At 44.9% G+C, this 20,198-nt stretch overlaps 1 protein-coding gene across 1 annotated transcript in view; it reads right to left on the bottom strand.

Moving 5' to 3' along the window:
- The window catches only part of Sh3bgrl2 (SH3 domain binding glutamate rich protein like 2), a 63,275-nt gene that overhangs the window by 16,073 nt on the left and 27,004 nt on the right, over window positions 1-20,198 (bottom strand). The window contains exon 2 of the mRNA XM_038323625.2: window positions 16,005-16,190. Coding sequence (XP_038179553.1) covers window positions 16,005-16,190 — 186 coding nt within the window. The remainder of the gene's footprint in view (window positions 1-16,004; window positions 16,191-20,198) is intronic.

Here is a 20,198-nt window from a genome sequence, read left to right as displayed (position 1 = left end):
TGGTTCTGTAAGTTCCCTTATCTCCCTTTGTATTAAAATTGAATAATTATAAAAGGACTATTTTTGGTTATTTCCAATCTTCGCCGCATCACACAGAGATTCGCCTGCCTCTGCCTCCTGAGTGCTGGATTACAGATGTGCCCACCACCACCCAGCTTGAACAGATCTTGATGTGGGATCAACGGTTGCTAGTGTTACTAGGACATTGCATATTTTATTAAAAAGTTGCTCATCTAGAAAATATGAGACAAACAACATTATACACAGGACTAATCTTGAGGTATAACAAAGGCAAAATACCCAGAAGTAGAACAAGATCACATTCTTTGTTGCAAAGCTTTTTACTAGACGGTAAATACTGCTTCACTGACCCAGGTTCAACACCCTGTCCAGTGTGCTTTCCTCCCCATAACCCACTGTCTGCAGGCAGAGGGTGGGGGCTACGTTACAGCTGGATTTCACCCATCCTGTCAGTGCCTGCTGTAGGGAATTCAACAGATCTGACCCTTTCTCCATCATGTTCTGCCTCTGCCCTCTCTATGGTCTTTTCCGAGGGCATCTCTAATGGAATTCACTTCCAGCTCTGATCTCGGCAACATTCTAGATCCAAGCAGCAAGCTGATCATCAGCTCAAGCAAACCCCAGTTCCAGGTCTTCACTCTGCACTGTGCACCTCTAAGAAAGTGGTCCCACTCTAATGAGCATCCCATGTCTTACATGAGCACTGCACACCCTAACAATGAGCACTGCATGTCCATCTTACACACGAGCGCCACATGTCATACACATGAGCAGTGCACATCTGTCTTACAGACATGAGCACAACATGTCTTACACACATGAGCACTGCACATCTTACACACATGAACACCACATGTCTTACACACATGAGCACCGTGTCTTACACACATGAACACTGCACATCTTACACACATGAGCACCGCACGTCTTACACACATGAGCAGCGCACGTCTTACACGCATGAACACTGCACATCTTACACACGTGAACACTGCATGTCTCACACACATGAACACTGCATGTCCTACACACATGAATGCTGCACGTCTTACACACATGAACACTGTATGTCTTACACACATGAACACCGCATGTCTTACACACATGAACACTGCATGTCTTACACACATGAGACCGCTGTCTTATACATGAGCACCATACGTCTTACACACATGAACACCACACATCTTACACACGAGCACCACACGTCTTACACACATGAACACCACACAACTTACACACATGAGCACTGCACATCTTTCTTACACAAGTGAACAGTACATGTATACAAATCAGCACTGTTCATCTTGTGTGAGGCATCACGGGTCTTTTCTTCCCACCGTCATCCCTTAAGCCTCCCCAGTTTTCTGTATTTGTCTTCAGCAGACCAACCCAAGATGGACTTTTACCAAGGGACCTCATTATCAGCCCTTGCCTAATCCCACCTATTTATACCCAATGTCATATTCTGTCAAGGAGGAAACATTGATTTTTTTTGAACAATGCACATTTGACCCTTTTACACCTTTTCTTGCAGACTTTGGGTGCTCATGAAGAATAGCCTAGGATCCTCAATGTGGTCTTAAAGGCTCTGCATATCCTGACCCTGCCCAGCCCTTCAGTTGGGGGAGACGAGGGGCCCTTTAATCGAGCCTGACTGACCAGTATTCACAGATTCATTTCTTGGAGACAGCTAAAGGAACATACTCAGTCATGGGCAGTGGTGGGCACAACGCATGTCAGGCTCAAAAATTTGACTGGCCCGCGACACCTCTCCAGCTGTCTTCCCTGCATCACATGCTGCTTAAGTCACTGGAGCTGCCAGAAGCGGACTGACTCTGTGCCTGGTCCAGGCCCCACCTGGGCACTGCTATGGTTATAGATGACACTGGAAAACCTGGATTTTCCTTCTTTCCACTTTCAGAAGAATTTAGCAGTGATACTAAAATATTACATAAAACAGTAAAGGACTTACAATGAGATTTGATGTTTATACATCAGGAATTATCTGTAAACCTCAAAAATGATCATAATTCCCCAAATCAAAAATTTAAATAAAATAAACTTTCATACACTTTTCAAGTAACACCTAAAAAATATAGATAGGCAGAAAAAAGCAACAATATCAATAACCCACTTATCCACATTGAAATGAAGCTATTCTTACAAGTTTTGGTCAACAACAAAGGTATTTGCAAATGTCAGTTATTTAAAAATCTCATTTTATAAATTTTATAAATTTCTAATTTATAAAAAGAAAATTCTCCTAAACTATATTTCTTCACAAAAATGATAAGTATTATTTTTATTCAGTCAATGTTCAGCTCAATGCCATGTAGCTAAGGCTAGGGGCCTTCTGGCCTGAAAAGTGCCAACTTATGTAGTGATATTTCACTTGCATTTTAATAAATAAAGCCGCCTAAAGATCAGAATGCAAAACAGCCACACTAGTCATTCATACAGGTCAGGCAGTGGTGGCACACACCTTTAATCCCAGCAGCCAAACCGAGGGGTGGTGCACGCCTTTAATCCCAGCCCTAGAGAGGAATATAAGACAGGATGAGACAGGAACCCACTCTCTTTCAGTCTGAAGATTTCAGAGGTAAGAGCTCTCTAGTGGCTTGGCTGCTTTGCTTTTCTGATCTTCAGGCTGAACCCCAATATCTGTCCCTAGCTTTTTATTATTTGTATTACAGACTCAGACTCACTAAGAGATTAGGAATTTTCATTAAGATAACCCCAAGATAAAGCGACAACTATCAAAGTTAGTAATGAGCTACAAAAGCAGAATAATTTATAGCCATTTGAAAATGCTATAGTATTATTCTGTGTATGATATGTGTGGATGTGGAGGAGGCGTGGTCACGCCATGACACTTGGAGAAAGAGAGAGGACAGCTTTGTGAAGTCAACTTCCAGGGATCACACTCTAGGGGTCAAACCTGCACAGTCTTCAGGCTTTCTAGACTACCCACCCAGCCAGCCAGTCAGCCAGCCAGACAGACAGACAGATAGCGAGCCAGCCCAGAAAGTAATTCTTAAATTCAGTATCTGGCTTCTACCAGACACGTCAGATTACCAATAAAACCTATGTCAAGTGAGAGGATCAATTGTGTCTGTTAATTATTGACTGGCATGTCATGTGTTAGCATTTTACCAGTTCAAAACTGAATAAAAAGTTGCTCCCTGGCATTCAAAGGCTTTTTACAATCCTGTTGAATCCTAAAGAACGCAAAAATAAATGTTATTGGTCCTATTTGGACAAAGTGAATTGCTGAAAATTTAAAGTTTAGAACCTTTTAATATTCCTTTCAGAGTTAAGCTATTATATGATATGAAATCATTTAAGAGTAACACATCGCAGAATTTTAAAAATTAAAATATTGTTTCTTATTTATGATCTTAGGCCATAATGTGTTCCAATAAGAGTAAAATAATTAATGCTTTCTTATCAAATGTGTTTCATTTAACAAACTTTTAAATGTATTTGTGTGTGTGTGGAAGGGGGGGGGTCAGAATTCCTCCCAAAGGTGAAGAGTATTACGGTTTATAAATTCACACAAGGCTTCTAACACAGAGCCGCTGAATTCCCTACAGCTGAAGGCACTCTTTGAAGCTGCCGTCTGTAAATACACGTCTGCAGGCCGCACTGCACACTGCAGAAAACTCCGCTCCATGACTCCAGGCTATAAAGATCAATTCATACTGACTCTGCAGAGGACACAAACACAGAAATCATATTCAAGGTTACAGTGCTGGGTTTCAACAGCTGGTATGTTTTCATTACGGTTAAGACAGAGGATGACAAAGAAAAGTCATCACTTCTTGTGGCATCAGCCACAGAAGAAAGTCTGGGCTTCACAGATCAAGCATAATGGGGGAGGTGCTCTTCTAAATGCCATTAAGAAGAATAAAGCTAAAGAGCCGTGAAGGGATTTTAAGAAATGCAGGGGGGCGGGGTTGCCATCACCTACACTTCTGTTTGTATTGCGTTCAAATGAACACAACGTTGAGACTTTTATAGGCCCGTGATAAAATCTGTAGCAGGTAGTTTAACAATACCCGCATTCTTCCACAAAGCCCAGAACGGACATTGCCCACCTGCGCTGGTTGACTATTAAGGACTAAGCAGCCAGTGGAGACAAAGATTTTCAAGTTCTCTGCCTTTTCAATGTTCCCTATGAGAGCAGTTAGGAAAGCCCACAGGGTCACTCTAAGAGGCTGTGTGGCCTCCCCGGCTCAGCTAATGGCAAGTAAGTGACAGACCCATATTCTTTCCACACGCCAAGGGCATAGTCAAACAGAAGGTTGCTGGAAACACAATATATAGACAAGGAAATGGAGCCAGCGAACAGTCTACATGGGTCAAAGGAAAAGCTGGTTTATCTAAATGCAAGGAATTTTTTGAAGGCTATTGGAGCTGCTGCCGCTGCCACTGCCGCCTAGGACAAAGAGCCCTACTCCATTTTCTCTGGAGCCTGAGGGTAGCCTCCAGTTTCTGGGCTAAGAGCTGTTAATGCTATATTCTATTTTGTGAAACCTTGATACAGGGGGAAAAAATAGCTGGCAGACCCAAGCCTGGCAGGACAGAGAGCGTAAGGGGGCAGCTATCTCAAAACAACTCCACTCAGCAATTCTTACGCAAGATACTAAAGGATCTCCAGTTCTGAAATCATGTTTAATATTTCCGACCAAACTATATCAGGATACATGGTGGGCATGCATGTCAGCTCTTGTCTTGTCTGGATGCCATCTGAAAAGAGGCGGGGCAAAAACAACATGACAGTGTTATGCCTAGGAAGGCATAAACCAGCAATAAAATTCAATAGAATGTATAGCAACTACAACTGGACTGGTAGAGAAAACCCTGCGGGGAGAGGGAGCTAAATCCCTAAAAACAGATGAGCACAGTGCCGGGGAGAGGGGGAGGTGATGGCAAGGACCGAAGCCACAAAAGTGTTTGCAGAGGCGGAGGCAGTCTGTCCATCCTGGTGCTGGGAAAGCTGGGATTCTCTGAGAAACACCGGCTTCCCCCTGCTGGAGGCAGCTCCTACCAAGGCTACAGAAGCTCAAAGGCCTGGAGGTCACTCTTGACACCATAGGACACAGGGAGATAGAGAAGCTTATCCTGGAAGGGAGACACTGGCCTTCATTCCTTTATAATTCTCTCTTTTGTTAGCAGTCCAGAAGGTCTAACCCAACACAGTCCCCTTTGCTCTCCTATCCAAACAGGCCTGTGCGAGGAGTGGGGTGGGGGTGGGGGTCACGGGGAGTTACCCGGTTTCTAAAAAGAAAAGTCAAAAACCAACAGCCAGAATCAGAGCTGGGAAGGTACAGGCCACAAAAGAAAACCTTCATTCCATGTACTTCAAATCAGTATCTTTGGAAAAATTTAACATGCTGTATCCATAAAACAAGAACAAGACATTATTTTTAGAGGGGAAATAAGACAACAGCAAAGGGGTTCCTAGAAATTAAATCTGATCGCTAAATAAAAAACATGGAAACAGAATGATGCAGAGATGAAAAAGTAATCCATTCATTCTCGCTTGTGACCTAGACAACAGACTCAAGAATGTCACTTGCATGCACAGTACAGCATCAAGATCAAGAGAGTAATTAGTAGTTAAAAAAAAAAAAAGGTAAACCACTGAACAAAGAAAACAAATCCTGCAGGTGGACAGGCAAAGAATGAACAGTCTAAGAAATAGGAACACTTTCCAAAGGAGGGAAACTGATTTTCACATTGAAAAGTCCTTCCAATTGCTGAGCACAAGGTTCTCAGGCAGCAGGGTTCAGAACTTAGGAACACCTCAGAAGTCAAGAAAGCAAGCAAGCAAACAAACAAAAGCCTCACAGTCTTCCAGAGAGGTAGGCCAACCTAAGAATGGACTGTAGCACACATGAGTTCTTCCAACCAGAGCAAGAACACAGGAAATGAAGTCACCTGTCTTGGTAGGATATAATTTTAAATCTGTGGCTAATGAAATTATCTAAAAATTATCCAGTAAGAATGAACATTAAAACAAACAATAACACAAAAAAACTCAACAACACTGGAATGTTTTTGTAGACAGAAGTATAAAGGGATAAAAAGAAATAGTACATTCTTTGCATCTTTGCCAAAGAAGTGGGAGTGGGAGTGAGTGAGTGTTCAACTATCTTACGAGAATCCCTTGATGTTGGCATTTGCACCATTCTCTTTAAACTGATGGGACTTAGTAAGATAGGATTATATGTCCTTCCCTGTGGCTGGTCACATTGCTAAAGAGCTTTGCAAACAGTATTTATAGAATTACACGAATATAAGCCATGTTTATGCAGCAGTTACAGCTGCAGAAGAGCAGGTAACGAGCTTGAGCAGCCCGGAGTGTAAACGTGTACTCTTGTATCAAAACTGAGAAGCAATGAGAAACTGTAAGAAAGCCAGTTTCCCTTTATCTTTCAGAGAAAAAGACAAACACTGTCCAAATGTGAAAATCGAAGACTATAGACGAGTAAAGCAGAAAGCAAGGAGGCAAAGCTCCCTGCGAAGGAGGCATCTGGGCTCAGGCCTGGAGGGAGCATATGAAGGACGGTGGGGCAGGGCGGGAACTTCCGCGTCCCATCCTCCAGAATCCAGCTTTGATCTCTCAATGCTGACATTAATGTGCCCTTCTTGTCGGCACGGTTTTACTTTCTTCATTGCCTTTATTTGCAAATGGCTCAGAAGAGTAATGTAAACAGAAAGGAAACCACCCGTCTGGACATGAGTTCAGGCAACTGCGACAAGGGTGGCCTCAAACCCCCAGGCTGAAGGCTCTCAGCATTCACAGCGTGATTCTTCATCTTCATAACAGTCACATCCCAGGGACTCATCCCTGGACAGTTCTGAGGCAAACATCTCAGTGAGGTGAAAATGGGAGATTAAACATTTATAGACAGCAAAATAAAAACCATGGTCAGAAGAGTGAGAGCTGCAAAGAATACCAACGCTGGCTGCTGAGCAGTGGGCGGCAGGGAGAACCAAATCACATGCCCCTCCCCCACTGCTCCCCACTAAACCTGGAAGGGTGCCTGCCACGGAATACTGTGTGCGGCCCAGCAGCTGACGAAGAAAACTCTTCTTGATTAGATAACTGGTCTTTCGCACAGATGGTGCTGACACACAACAGAATTTTAAATTAATATGAAATTTCCCAGGAAAATATGTGTGGGATAGATGAGCGTCTAATGGTGGCAATTTTAGCAGATTTCACTGTAAAGGTTTACAGGCAGGCTAGGTAAACTTGCTTGTCATGCATTTGGCTTTGCGCTTTATAAAACAGAAATGCAGCCGGGTCTTGCAGCAATACTGTACTTGAGTATTGTACAGTTGCAGGCATAGGTGAGCTCTGCTGCAGTCAGTGCAGACTCACCTCCTACAGAAGAGAAAAGGGAGGCGAGGGATAGAACCCACACCCACTGCTGGACAGTTACACTTTCTGTTCCTCCAGAAAAACAGCCAAGCCAGGCTCAAGCAATCTTAGAACAGTCACCTGGCCTCAATCGCCACGGCATTATGTGGGAAGGAGGCCACAGTGGGTCCCAAGTCACTCCTGAAAGAAACTGGGAAATACCTTATAGTCTCTGATTGGTTAGTAACGCACCCAAAACTTAGACACACATTTGATATTATAAATATCATCTAAAAATGTTCAAAAAGTCAACAATTTTTAAACATTAATAACCTTTAAACTGGTTGGGCGGTGGTGGCGCACGCCTTTAATCCCAGAGGCAGACAGATCTCTGTGAGTTCAAGGCCAGCCTGATCTAGCTAGTTCCAGGAGAGGCTCCAAAGCTACAGAGAAAACCTGTCTCAAACAAACAAACAATAATAATAATAATAATAAATGATAATAATAATAATAATGATAACCTTTAAACTGTCTAATAGGAAAGGCCAGTTTGTCTTTCATTTAAGAAGACCGCCACCTGCATCTCAGGAAGGCTGCCTTGTGTTGTTAAGACGTGACATGAATAAAGCATTTTACTTTTGAGTAATTAGCAGCATTTTGCACTCACTCCATAGCCCCACTGTCAACCAATGCCTGACTGAGAAGCCGCTTCTGCAGCCAGACTTTCACGAACACGTCTTGACTATTTAATGCTATGTGTCTTACTCCTTGATGGTTAATCCACACACTGTTTACTGTGATTTAAATCCTATACAAATTTCTAAGTGCTAGTTTTTTATAAAGAGAAAACTAAAAATGAATTCAGCAAAGTCACATGACACAAAATCATCATGAAAAAGTCAGCTGCATCTGCACACACTGGCATCAGCTGCATCTGCACACACTGGCAGTCAGATGCATCTGCACACACTGGCATCAGCTGCATCTGCACACACTGGCAGTCAGCTGCATCTGCACACACTGGCATCAGCTGCATCTGCACACACTGGCAGTCAGCTGCATCTGCACACACTGGCATCAGCTGCATCTGCACACACTGGCAGTCAGCTGCATCTGCACACACTGGCATCAGCTGCATCTGCACACACTGGCATCAGCTGCATCTGCACACACTGGAATCAGCTGCATCTGCACACACTGGCATCAGCTGCATCTGCACACACTGGCAGTCAGCTGCATCTGCACACACTGGCATCAGCTGCATCTGCACACACTGGCAGTCAGATGCATCTGCACACACTGGCATCAGCTACATCTGCACACACTGGCAGTCAGCTGCATTTGCACACACTGGCAGTCAGCTGCATTTATATGCAGGAGTCATCTGCATTTCTACACAGCAAAAATGGAAGGCTAGAAAAGAAGGCTGGGGACAGCCTCAGAAGAATACAATGTTTCTAACACACCTAGCACGAAAGATGAAGACTTGGACATACATGTGATGAAAGCAACACGGGAACATAAATCCTGTGTTCACAGACTGGAATACTTAGTTTTGTTAAGGTGTGACTACTACCCATTACAAACTGCCAATGGAGTAAAATCCCTACCAAAATCCCAAGAGTAGTTTTTTTTTCTCCCTAGAAATTGGGGGGGGGGGAGCCCCTAACATCTTATGTAAAAAAAAAAAAAAGCCCAAATAGCCAACACATTAGAAAAAGATACTTTCTGAACAAACTATTTGCAAAGCTATGGTAATCAAAATAGTATGATATTAGTGGAAACAAAAAGCAACCTTGAATATATGCTCTAATGATAGACACATGCCTGCCACTCAGTAGGGAAAGGATGCTCTCCTAAAGAACAGCAGGGAAAAACTGGGTGTCCTTGTGCAACAAAAATACAATTAGACTGTTAGAAAATATTATTTTTAGGTGTGTGACTTTTGTTTATGTTGCATTTGATTAACTGTGAAGCTGTGTTACTGTGCCTGTCTAAAATACCTGATGGTCTAATAAAGAGCTGAATGGCTAATAGTGAGGCAGGAGCAAGTCACAGAGAAGGAAGAAGTAAAGGTAGACGGGAATCTAATCTACAAAGATAGAAGCCCTCAGGCAAAAGGTGGTTGGGATAATTTAAACTAAGAAAAGCTGGCAAGAAACAAGCCAAGCTAAGGCCGGGCATTCATAAGTAAGAATAAACCTTTGTGTGTGATTTACTTGGAAGCTGGGTGGCAGGCCACTCAAAAAGCCAAAAGAATAAAACGTCACACAACATTAGACCCCAACCTTCCAGCACAAACAAAATAATACCATAGAACATTAAAGGCCTAAGTTAATCTATGACCCAAAACTTTATGGCCACTGTAAGAAAGCCCAGGGATGAGCGATACATATGTACAGATGACAGATTCAAAAAAATAGCCGATTGGTACATTAAACAGGAAAACTTTCATTCAGTGAAGAGCACAATCAACAACGTGAAAAGACAAAGAAAACACCAGCAGACCAGGTACTCCTGAAGGATCCTGATCCAGAATGCATGAAGACCTCCACCAAGTCAGCAGCAAAATCGGTGGTGACTGAAAGATAAAGACACTGACTGAACAGCAGACATCCATCAAAAGAGAATCTGCAAACAGAGGACACGGACATCACAGTCAACAAATCTTCATCAGTTATGCAAATTAAATCCACAGTGAATATTCACAATTTAAACACACACACTATCAATGAGACATGTTGGGAAGAATATAAAAACACTGGAAATTCCTGGCACTGCTGGTGTAACAGGTATGGAAAGGGGTTCTTTGGCTTTTCCCTAAAACAAACAAACAAACAAACAAGCAAGCAAATCCATCCTAAGCCACCAAATAATCTAGCAACCCCACTTCCAGTTACAAACCAAACCAGCTGAATGCAGAATCTGAAAAGGATATTTGAGAGCGTTTGCTCACAGTAGCACTATCAAAATGGCACAGGAGGAGGCTGAGGAGGATGACTTAGCAATTGGGAGCACTGACTGCTCCTCCAGAGGAGCGGGGTTCAAGTCTCTGCACCCACATGGCAGCTAATAACTGCCTGTAACTCCACGATCTGACACCCTCACACACACATGCATGTAGGCAAAATACCAATGCACATAAAATAAAAATAAATAAAATTTTTAAATGGCACAGGAGTAGAAGCAATCCAAAGACTACTGATGGATGAAAGAGTAAACAAGATGTGGGATAGACACATACTGCTGTGCAGCCTTTAGACAGAGCAGTAAGACGCAGATGAACTCTGAGGGTCTGACACCAAGGGAAGGAAGCCAGTTACAAACACTGTATGACCCCAGTGACAGAGCTTTCCAACAGTCAGACTCACAGACATAGAAGAATGGCATTACAAAGAGGAGTTGCTGCCCAATGGATTTAAAATTCCAATTCTGCAAGACACTATATCCAGGCATCCAGTTCACAACAATGTAAGTAAATTCAATAGTGAACTGCACACAAGGGCTGAGGTGATAAATTTTATGTGTTTCACCACACACACACACACACACACACACACACACACACACACACACACACAGTTTTTAACAAGAAATAAACACGTGATGATGTGAATCATCTGTGTGCTAACGGGGAGGAAGGAGATAATGGAGGGGGAATGGTTTTCTTCTGTGGAGAGGCATGCTCATTTTTACTGCATTCCGCACAAGTCAGTTCAAAAGAAAAGGCTTAAAACCTCAAATGTGAGGTCTAAACCTTCTAGAATCCAAATGAGACATTAAAACATATCAGAAGAGGTCGAGAGCTTCAGGAGGACCAGGTCCCATCACCAGATTTCTCCTTGCAGTGAGATGCAGCAGTGAACCAGGCAGGCTAGTTAACAGCTGCACCCGTTTGGAGTCTTGGTTGCCAATACTTGACAAGGATACTGGCTGTTGGGAGGAATGTATGGAGGTGTAACACAAGCTGAGAAAAAAAAACCACCATAGCTGGAGAAACAGTTTAAAACTAGGAGTTCTTGTTGCCTCAGAAGGCAAGAATATCTTCGGGCCATACCACAAGGTCAGTTATAAAAGCCCCAGCTAAGCCAGGTCCAAATCCCTCCTGGACAGGTACTATTGTAATGAGCCTTCAACAGTCCCATGTTTCTCCATCATTCCCCCAATTCGAGGGAGGAAGTGACTGTCTTGGGAGCTGTTCAAGCAGTTGGGAATTACCAGGAGACAGGCCATCCACATCCTAACAGAGAGGAGGCCCGTGCCCACACTGGTTACCAAGGAGCTTAGCAGGTACTTACCCTAGGCTTTATCCGGCTTAAAACTAAGTAGGACATTTCCAGGCGATCTTGGGTATAGCAGACTCTGCAGACTGTTGAGATCCTGTCACTTCCCATACAACATTGCCCACAAGTTAGCCAACCAGATGAGACCCTCATAAACCACCACTGGGATTTAAGGCGCACGAAAGAAGGCAGAGGGATGAAGCCTACTGCCAGCTGCACCACTGCCAGCTGCACCACTGCCAGCTGTATCACTGGTGCTCTCTGAAGGTCATAATTATTTGACCTCGATAAGAGCAGCCATCTTCTTTACTAGTCCTGGCCCCTAGCAATCACATGACAGGACACCAGCAGCTGCTGCCACTTCTTCCTGAGACCTTGGCTGCTAAGGCAGAGGAGCAGCCATTGATCTGGCACAGTTCAATCAATATGAAAGCCAGCTCCCGCAGTGTCTACCCAAAGAAGTTCCATATACTCTGTGGAGCAAAGCTTAGATGTCGGAAAGAGGTAAGAAGAAGGATAAAGTTAGCCTTATTTTACAGCATCAGAGTCTTTATCCACCCAGTACAAACCCCCGTTCTAAACCCTCTACAGACTGCTGTACCATGAGAGTAGTAACTGTCATCTGCCTCTTTTCCCTCCAAAGGTCAACAAAACAAGGAGCTGAAAACCAGAAACAGAGGCTCATTTCTGACACGACTCGAGGCATCAATAGCAAAAGCCTACACACAGGCAGGCAACGAATGGGGAGATGGTGATGGATGTGAGCGCAGAGAGCAGCGACGGTCATAGTGCAATGGCAGCACCAGCAGAAGCCAAAACGTTCAGCTCACACTCAGTGGATACACTGGCTACAGCGAGGGGCCTGGGCAGTGGAGATGGAAGACTACATAAACAGCAGTTGGGTCCCCAAGGTGCCTCCTCTAAGGAGTCAGACGGTATAGTGAACAGACATGTCTTCTGGAAGCAAAAGCTTTACAACTGTCAATCACAGACCCCCGAAATGCAAAGCCCTCAGCCCAATCCAAGTACCAAGACAGAGAGAGAGGAAAAGGAAAAGGAGGAGAAAGAAAAAGAAGAAAGAGAAGGAGATGGGAAAGGAGAGGAGGAGGAGAAAAGGGAAGTAAGAAGAAAAATAGGAAAGAGGGAGTGGGGAGCGGCAAGGGGGGAAAAGAGAGCAGTGTAGACAAGAACAAGAGCTGCTACAGAAGACAACCAACGTCAATGAATTACAGTGAGTGCCCTCACTGAGTGTGGCCTTGCATTCATATCATAAAATATAACATTTAAAGGGGGGAACAATAAGAAAAGAGATGTATGTGAAAAAATAGACCCTAAAAAGATTAAGATATAAATTAAAGAAATCTCCACCAGAAAACAATAAGTCAAAGACAATAGAAAGAAAAGATAAAGAATATTATAAAACCAATCTTAAAAGTCCAGTGCCCAAGTGAGTGGGCACTTGGGAAAACCAGAGCAAGGAGAAAGTTTTCAAAGGAAATACTAGAAGAGTATCTAAGGCACGCTTAACAATTTCTTGAGCACTCAGCGATGAACTCCAGAAAATACTACATTCACTGGTGATTCACCAAGCAACCTGGAATGTACATGTGTGCAACAAACCTTCAAATTCGGCAACAGCAGAAACTGACAAACACCCACGGAACCCCAGTAACAGCATTTGACACCTGAATTACGTCCCCAGAAATCAGATGATAATGACGCAACAGTCCTAGAATTCTATGCCTAAAAGTGACTCCACACAAAAACAAACAAACAAAACAAAGGCCTTTTTATAGCAGCAACGTCCCAGGGAAAGACAGCCACTGGCTTCTGTGCTGAGCATTCTGACATACTATTTTACTGGTCTAGTGCAAAAATCCCTGCAGTTTTGCATTGCTGCAATTTGTCATTTGATATTGGAATACAATATCAAATACATATTTATTTATTTCCCCCTTAAATAAATATGGTTATGTTATATGTAAGTAACTTTAATGCCCATGTATCTCTTCCTCCTTTTTGCTAATGATTTATTACCAGACACCTATTTTACATGTATTATATAGATGAAAAGCAAATTCAGGCGAGTTTGAGTTCAAAATGGAGAGTTAAGGAGTGGAGACAACCCCAACACAACAAACACATCTGTCCAGGAGCTGCTAATGAAGAGGCAGTTGGGTGATGTTTCAATAAGCTGTGCAAAGGGGGCCAGAGCTCCAAGATGAGGAGCACAGTGGTGATCACGGGGGTTGACAATGACCAGTTGAGAGCGACTGCTAAAGCCAATCCTCTTATCACATAGAGGTCAGCATGGACCATTCTGGCACTGAAGCAAACAGGAAAGGTGAAAAGCTTGCCAAGTGGGTGCCTCGTCAAGTGACCAAAACAAGAAAAAGAAAAACGAACCGTTTTGATCCATTGCCCTCTCTTAGTCTGCGGAATAAGAAGGAAGCACTTCTCAGCTGGACTGTGACGTGTGCTGAAAAGTGGACTGCTCATGACAACTGGTGACGGCCAGCTTAGCATCTGCACTGAAAAGCTCTAAAGCATGTTCCCGTGACCATGCTGACAGCAGAAAAGAGGGCCACGGCCACTGTTCCGTGGCCTCTGCCCATCTGATGCACTACCGTGGAATACAGTGGGACCTTCAGACCTGAAAGGTAGCTCTGCAAACGGATGAGATGTTCACCCAGCTGCAAGCCTTCCCAGCACTGCCCCCAGGAAGGACCCAACTCCCCACAGCGATGCCCTGCTACCTGTCACACTGCAGTGCTGCAGAGCTGAAGGGGCTGTGAAGATCTGCCTCATCCGTCACATTAACTTGACTCCCCCCAGGCAAGCATCACTTCACGGATCCTGACAACTTACCACGGAGAAACACTTCGGGGGTGGCAGGATAAGGAAATTTTTCTGAAAACTCGATGAAACCCAAGGCACAGATTTTTACACTACAGGAGGAGGCAACCATTTCTTATTGGCAAAAATGAGTCAATTAAATGGCTTTTATTTTGATTAATAAAGATGAACTTGAGCCTTTTGGGGTAACCCAATCCTTGCAGCTTTATTCTGGGCTGCAGTTGACAAGGATTTCAACTGGTCCCTCAGCTTAGTCAGGAAGCCAAACGGAGCCTAGGCACCGGCCATCACGCTGTAGGCACCCTTTGTTTCTACCTGTTTCTCCAATAGAGTACAAACTCATGATGTTATAGCAGAATCTCCCAGCCTTTATCTTCATGTGATTACTTATTTAAGAAGAGCTTTGGAAGCGGTCACGACCTGCCCAAAGAGCGGACCAGTCGAGCTGGTGTGTAGCTCTGTGGTAGTGAACCTGCAGATGAGGGGGTGACTCCTGGTGCTGAGCACACTTGCAATCCCGGCACCTGGGTGGGTGCGATCAGGAGTCTGTACGTAATGAGCTTAAGCACCAGGACACTGAGGCTTAAGGTAATAAAAATCCTTCCATAGGTGCCGTGGAGAATACCGGGCAGACAAGCATCATGGGTGCAGGACTCAGGTCACCACACTACTGAGCTGGCTGTGCATGGGTGGCTCGCAGCCTTATGTTCTGATTTCCCACTCCTTTCCGTGACTCTACAGTCACCAACATACCGCTACTCCTTTCTCCACCCTAATGACAACCCAGCCGCTTAAGGGCACCTGTAACACCCCAGCACTGTAGCTCCTTAAAAAAATTGCACTCCCAAAATAAAATACCTGTGGGCGGAGTTTAAAACCATGGTAACCCCAGTTTACCCAGCAGGAAGAGGTTTCTCCGATTTTTGTCTTATCCTAAGAAAGAAGCTAAGTGGATAACTAGACAAAACTGACTTTGCTTTCTCATATACTACCCAGCAGGAAGGCACCAAAACAGATCTTAAATATTCACAGTAATCCCTCTGTTGATAATCTTTTTTGAATATGAACTCTGTTTTCTAATCAGCTACCTATGGGGAATAATGATTCAAGAATAATTACCTCTTCAATCTGGGCCAAAAATGTTTTAATGAAGAAATGGGCTTGAAAAGCCAGATCACAGTAAACACACACTCTCTACTTTCCTCCCAGAGCAAAGAAAGGGACAGGATGGATGATTGCCAGACACCCTTGAACTCTGTTACCCGCCACACAACTCTCCAGCACCTCCCCCCACCCCAGTCTGTGCTGCTGAATTCCAAACTGCGCTGAGCTTCACCCTCTGCTAGGCCCATGACCCTGAGCGGGTGCTACCCGAAGTTACTGCCTTTACTGTAAAGGATCCGAACACACTCTGGGTGTCATACTATGTTAACCAAGGGACACAGTGTGGGAACAATCCAGCCACTTACTCCACAGTATCGGTCGCCGTTAAATATCTGAGGTGGCAGAGGGTTGCCCTGCGCAGGCTTCTTCTCAGGGGGAATGTTTTTGTACATCCACTGCCTCTGTTCTTCCGACATGGTAATGTCCACCTCCTCGAACTCTATCTTGTTGGCTTCCAGAAATCTAACCACATCCTGCTGCTTCTTCTTGATCTAGAGAGAAGATAAACAAAGAGAAATGCTTACCTGATGCAGTAAGTATGCACTTGCAGACTAAACTATCCTAGACTTCCCATAGTCAGAGGGCATGTGCACAGCTGCCCTCGCTGCGTCTCTAGAGCAGGACTGAGCCAGCAGTGGTTCTTCCACCCAAACATCCCAGAGGCTGACACTGAACTATGAATACCTGCAAGGATAGAGAATGAGGTGGCAGGTGAGATGAGACACCCACTTACGCTCTCGGCAGACCATGGCCACTCCTCATCCCCCACCCTGCTAGAAGCTGACATTTACAACCAGTGAAGTTCCCTCTCCTTAGGACCATTAGTAAGCCATGTATATCCCGTCTGAGATGGACACTTTGGTGACCACTGAGAGCAGCATTTTTTTTTTTTTTTTGTTTTTGTTTTTCGAGACAGAGTTTCTCTGTGGCTTTGGAGCCTGTCCTGGAACTAGCTCTTGTAGACCAGGCTGGCCTCGAACTCACAGAGATCGGCCTGCCTCTGCCTCCCAAGTGCTGGGATTAAAGGCGTGCGCCACCACTGCCCAGCTCGAGAGCAGCATTTCATTTCTCTCGATATTCCACAGCTATAACCACGACTGGGTAATAATCTTCCATCGGTTTGGTTTGCAAGAGGAAATGCCGCTCCTCACTTCTCGGTGAGACTAAACCCTTTTGATTCCTCATGGTTCCCTCTCCAGTCACTAGGGGTCAGGTGTGCTCCTCAGCAGCTTCAGGGGCACCAGCCTGTCTTCAAAGGTTAGGGACCCTCTCAACAAAATGGTATGGGTCCACTAATTTACACGGAATGCCAGTGTTCAGTGTCTTCAACACAGCACGTTAAACATAAAATATGGTTGCCTTTTCTAAGTGACTGGAGAAGGTGCATCTCTTAAAATGTAAGGAATGACCAGCCCAAAGCGTGAAGAATGAACCCTCACAAAGATTTTCACCTTCCGTCCCCCAAACACCCCTTGGAAAGCACGTGACCCTGAGGTTGGAAATCTGTAACAGGCTGTATGCAAACAGCTCAGTGAACAGGATGGTGAGGGCACAAAGACACAGAAAACCCTGGCAAACGGCACATCACTAAGCTCAGGTGCGCGGATTCGGGAACTGCTGTGTGGTGTTATAATCCAAAAGACAACAGCTTCCCAGTTTCTTCACAGAAGCCATCTTGCATTTCTGAGAAGGAAGACTGTCTTCTCTCACATTGGATACATCATCCTGGAAATGTGCTTGCACTGGTTTGCAACTTCAACTTGAGGGGAGACTACTCATCCTGCTTGAAAACAAGATGATTGTATTGCTCTGTCTTCCAGTTAAGAGCAGCTCCCCAGTATGCAGTCAAGGTCTGACAGCTGATGTGTGTTCTATTAAAACACCCAGAGCCATCCTCCTGCCTCACATCCTTCTCACTGAACCTGCTCTCTGCCCTGAGGGACCACACACACTTCTGGGCAGGCACACTCATGATCCAGCTTCTTGACTATAAATAGGCCATGTTTTGAGCTATAAAACAGTGTCCTATAGTCCGTCTAACCCAGGCAACACATACCAAAATCAAGAGGAGGGAAATACAGTCCACTGTCTTAAAATTTACCCACCTTCATATGGGGTCCCATCACTGATTGTTGGGGGTGGGGAGCAGGGGTGGCAGAAAACAGTAACAGTTTTTGAACTCACAAGAAGCCAAATATTAATTCAAAACCTAACACATAATAAACCTGAGATGTCCCTGGCAGAACTGACCTATTGAACTCAATGACTTCACCGTGGCCTGGGGTCTGAGCACGGCGCTCTCGATATCCTCTGCGAAGGTCATCACAGCACTCAACGCCCACAGACGCTGCCTTAAGCACCTCAGCTGCACACTGCCGTGTGAGGAGCTGCAGCATCTTTATTCTGCACATGTGGTGTCAGCACATTATCTGGTTGGTTATGTGCTATGTGTGTAACTTTTCCTATAGAGCAGCACGACGAGATGAACAATGAACTCTTCTCAGTCTGTTTGTTATGGTTGTTCTAACAAAACGCCACAGACCGGGTAACTTATGAAAAGGGGCAAGTTGGGTTCTCATCATTCTGAAAGCCAGGAAGCCCAGTAATAAAGTGTTACGGAACAGACATCTGGCCAGTGCCCATGTCCTGGGTCACAGACGGAACCCTTTTCTATGACGCCACTTGGTAGAAGAGACAAGGCAGCTCCCCGGGCCGCGTCCTTAAGGGCACTAATCTCGTTCCTCACCTCCCAACAGCTTTCTCTTAATTCCATCACATTAGGCATCAGGTTTAAACGCACACACTTGAGGAGAACAGAAACAGAACACAACGGCAGCTTTATAAATGCTTCCCGTGGGTCTCCCATACGACTGCAGATAAAGGCACTCTGAATGAAACTCCGGTCCTCCTGCCTCAGCCTCTTCAGCATGCCCCACTGGCGCATGCTGTCACAACAGGCTCTGTGAGAGAAACTGCACAGACGGTTTTCAGGCTCATGAGGGACCCATGATCCTCTGCTTCCAACAAGGCCACAGCAGTTCACAGGACCACAGGCAGTGTCTCAGAATGGCTAGGTTTCAACGCCCTCCTCTTTACAGCCGAGACCTCAAAGCTGTGTGGAAATGCCTCAGAATACGAAAACTCAGAGACATCACTAACACTGACAATGCTCGGAGATGCAGGGCAATCCCCAGATGACGTGACGACTGAGAGTACTGTACAGAGAGAAAGGGAAGAGAGTGTCTTAGCTAGGGCCACTGTTGTAGTGATGACGCACCATGACCAACAGCAACGCAGGGCGGAAAGGGCTCATTTCAGTCACAGTTCAGCGCATCATCAAAAGCCGTGAGGGCAGGAACCTGGAGGCAGGAGCTGAAACAGAGGCCATGGAGGGGTGCTGTTCACTGGCTTGTTCACCCTGACTTCCTACATACAGGGGTCATCCCACCCACACTGGACTGGGCCATCCCACATCAATTGCTAATTATAAAAATGCCCTACAGGCTTGCCTACAGCCTGATCTTACACAGGCATTTCTCACCCAAGGCTCCCTCTTCTCAGGGACTCTAAAGTGTATCAAGCTGGCAAAACTAATTGGCACAGAGACATCTGTATCTTAAGAAGAGGCCCAGCCAAGTCTGCATTTCTAAGAGATAGCTTTTGTACTGTGAAGCTTAAGACCTAAGATGGAACAGAAGCAGAAGCAGCCTGCTAGGAACCGTTAGCACTGTTCTGGAAAGAACCACAAGACTGATGAGAGGCTTCAGAAAGTGTAGCCCAGGCTCATTTTTTTAAAAAAAAAAAAAAACAAAAGCAATGAAGAAAACTGGGAACATATTTGTTATACTGAAAAGAAAAACTCTCAAAGGCCATGTAAGAAACTAACAGGAAGTGCAGGGACACTGAGGACCAAGTGAGGGGACAGTGGGAGCCAGGGCTTTACGCTAAAATCTTTTGAACATTACAAATGCGTGACTATTCAAAAAGTTAAGGAGAGAAATATGTTTCAAGAGACAGTAGGAGGGACAGACAGAGAACTGCCAGAGGGGGGCAGAAAAGCTTCCCCAATTAAGAGAAAGAGCACAGAGCATGTTGTCACGGACCTCCAGGTTACCTTCACGTACATGGAAGAAGGATCGGTTGAGGGAGACCACAGACACTCAGCCAACACTCCAGTGAGTTAGCCAAATACAGGGCAGGAGAAACCTAAGCGCAGGACCAAGTATCCTAGAGGATGACATTGGCGGCCGGAAGGAAGATGAGTAACTGCACACTGACTGTTTATAAGCTGCAGGAGTGTGGTCTGGAACTGCGGCGCCCAGGCTTGCATGGGAGGCAGGGACATGGTGAACACCCAGCCTGATGGGTGGGCCCCAGGTGACAGCAGGATGTGCTGGGCAGGACACCAGAATCCAGATATAAACAGTATTTGAGATCACTTCCTCCGCCTGAAGCATTTTGTTCTCTCCAAGTTTCAAATTTTCAGAGAGGAAACAACC

Source organism: Arvicola amphibius, chromosome 3, assembly GCF_903992535.2.
Source record: "Arvicola amphibius chromosome 3, mArvAmp1.2, whole genome shotgun sequence".
NCBI lineage: Eukaryota > Metazoa > Chordata > Mammalia > Rodentia > Cricetidae > Arvicola > Arvicola amphibius.
Note: the sequence above shows the minus strand (reverse complement) of the source record. Positions and strands in the feature narration are given on the sequence as shown.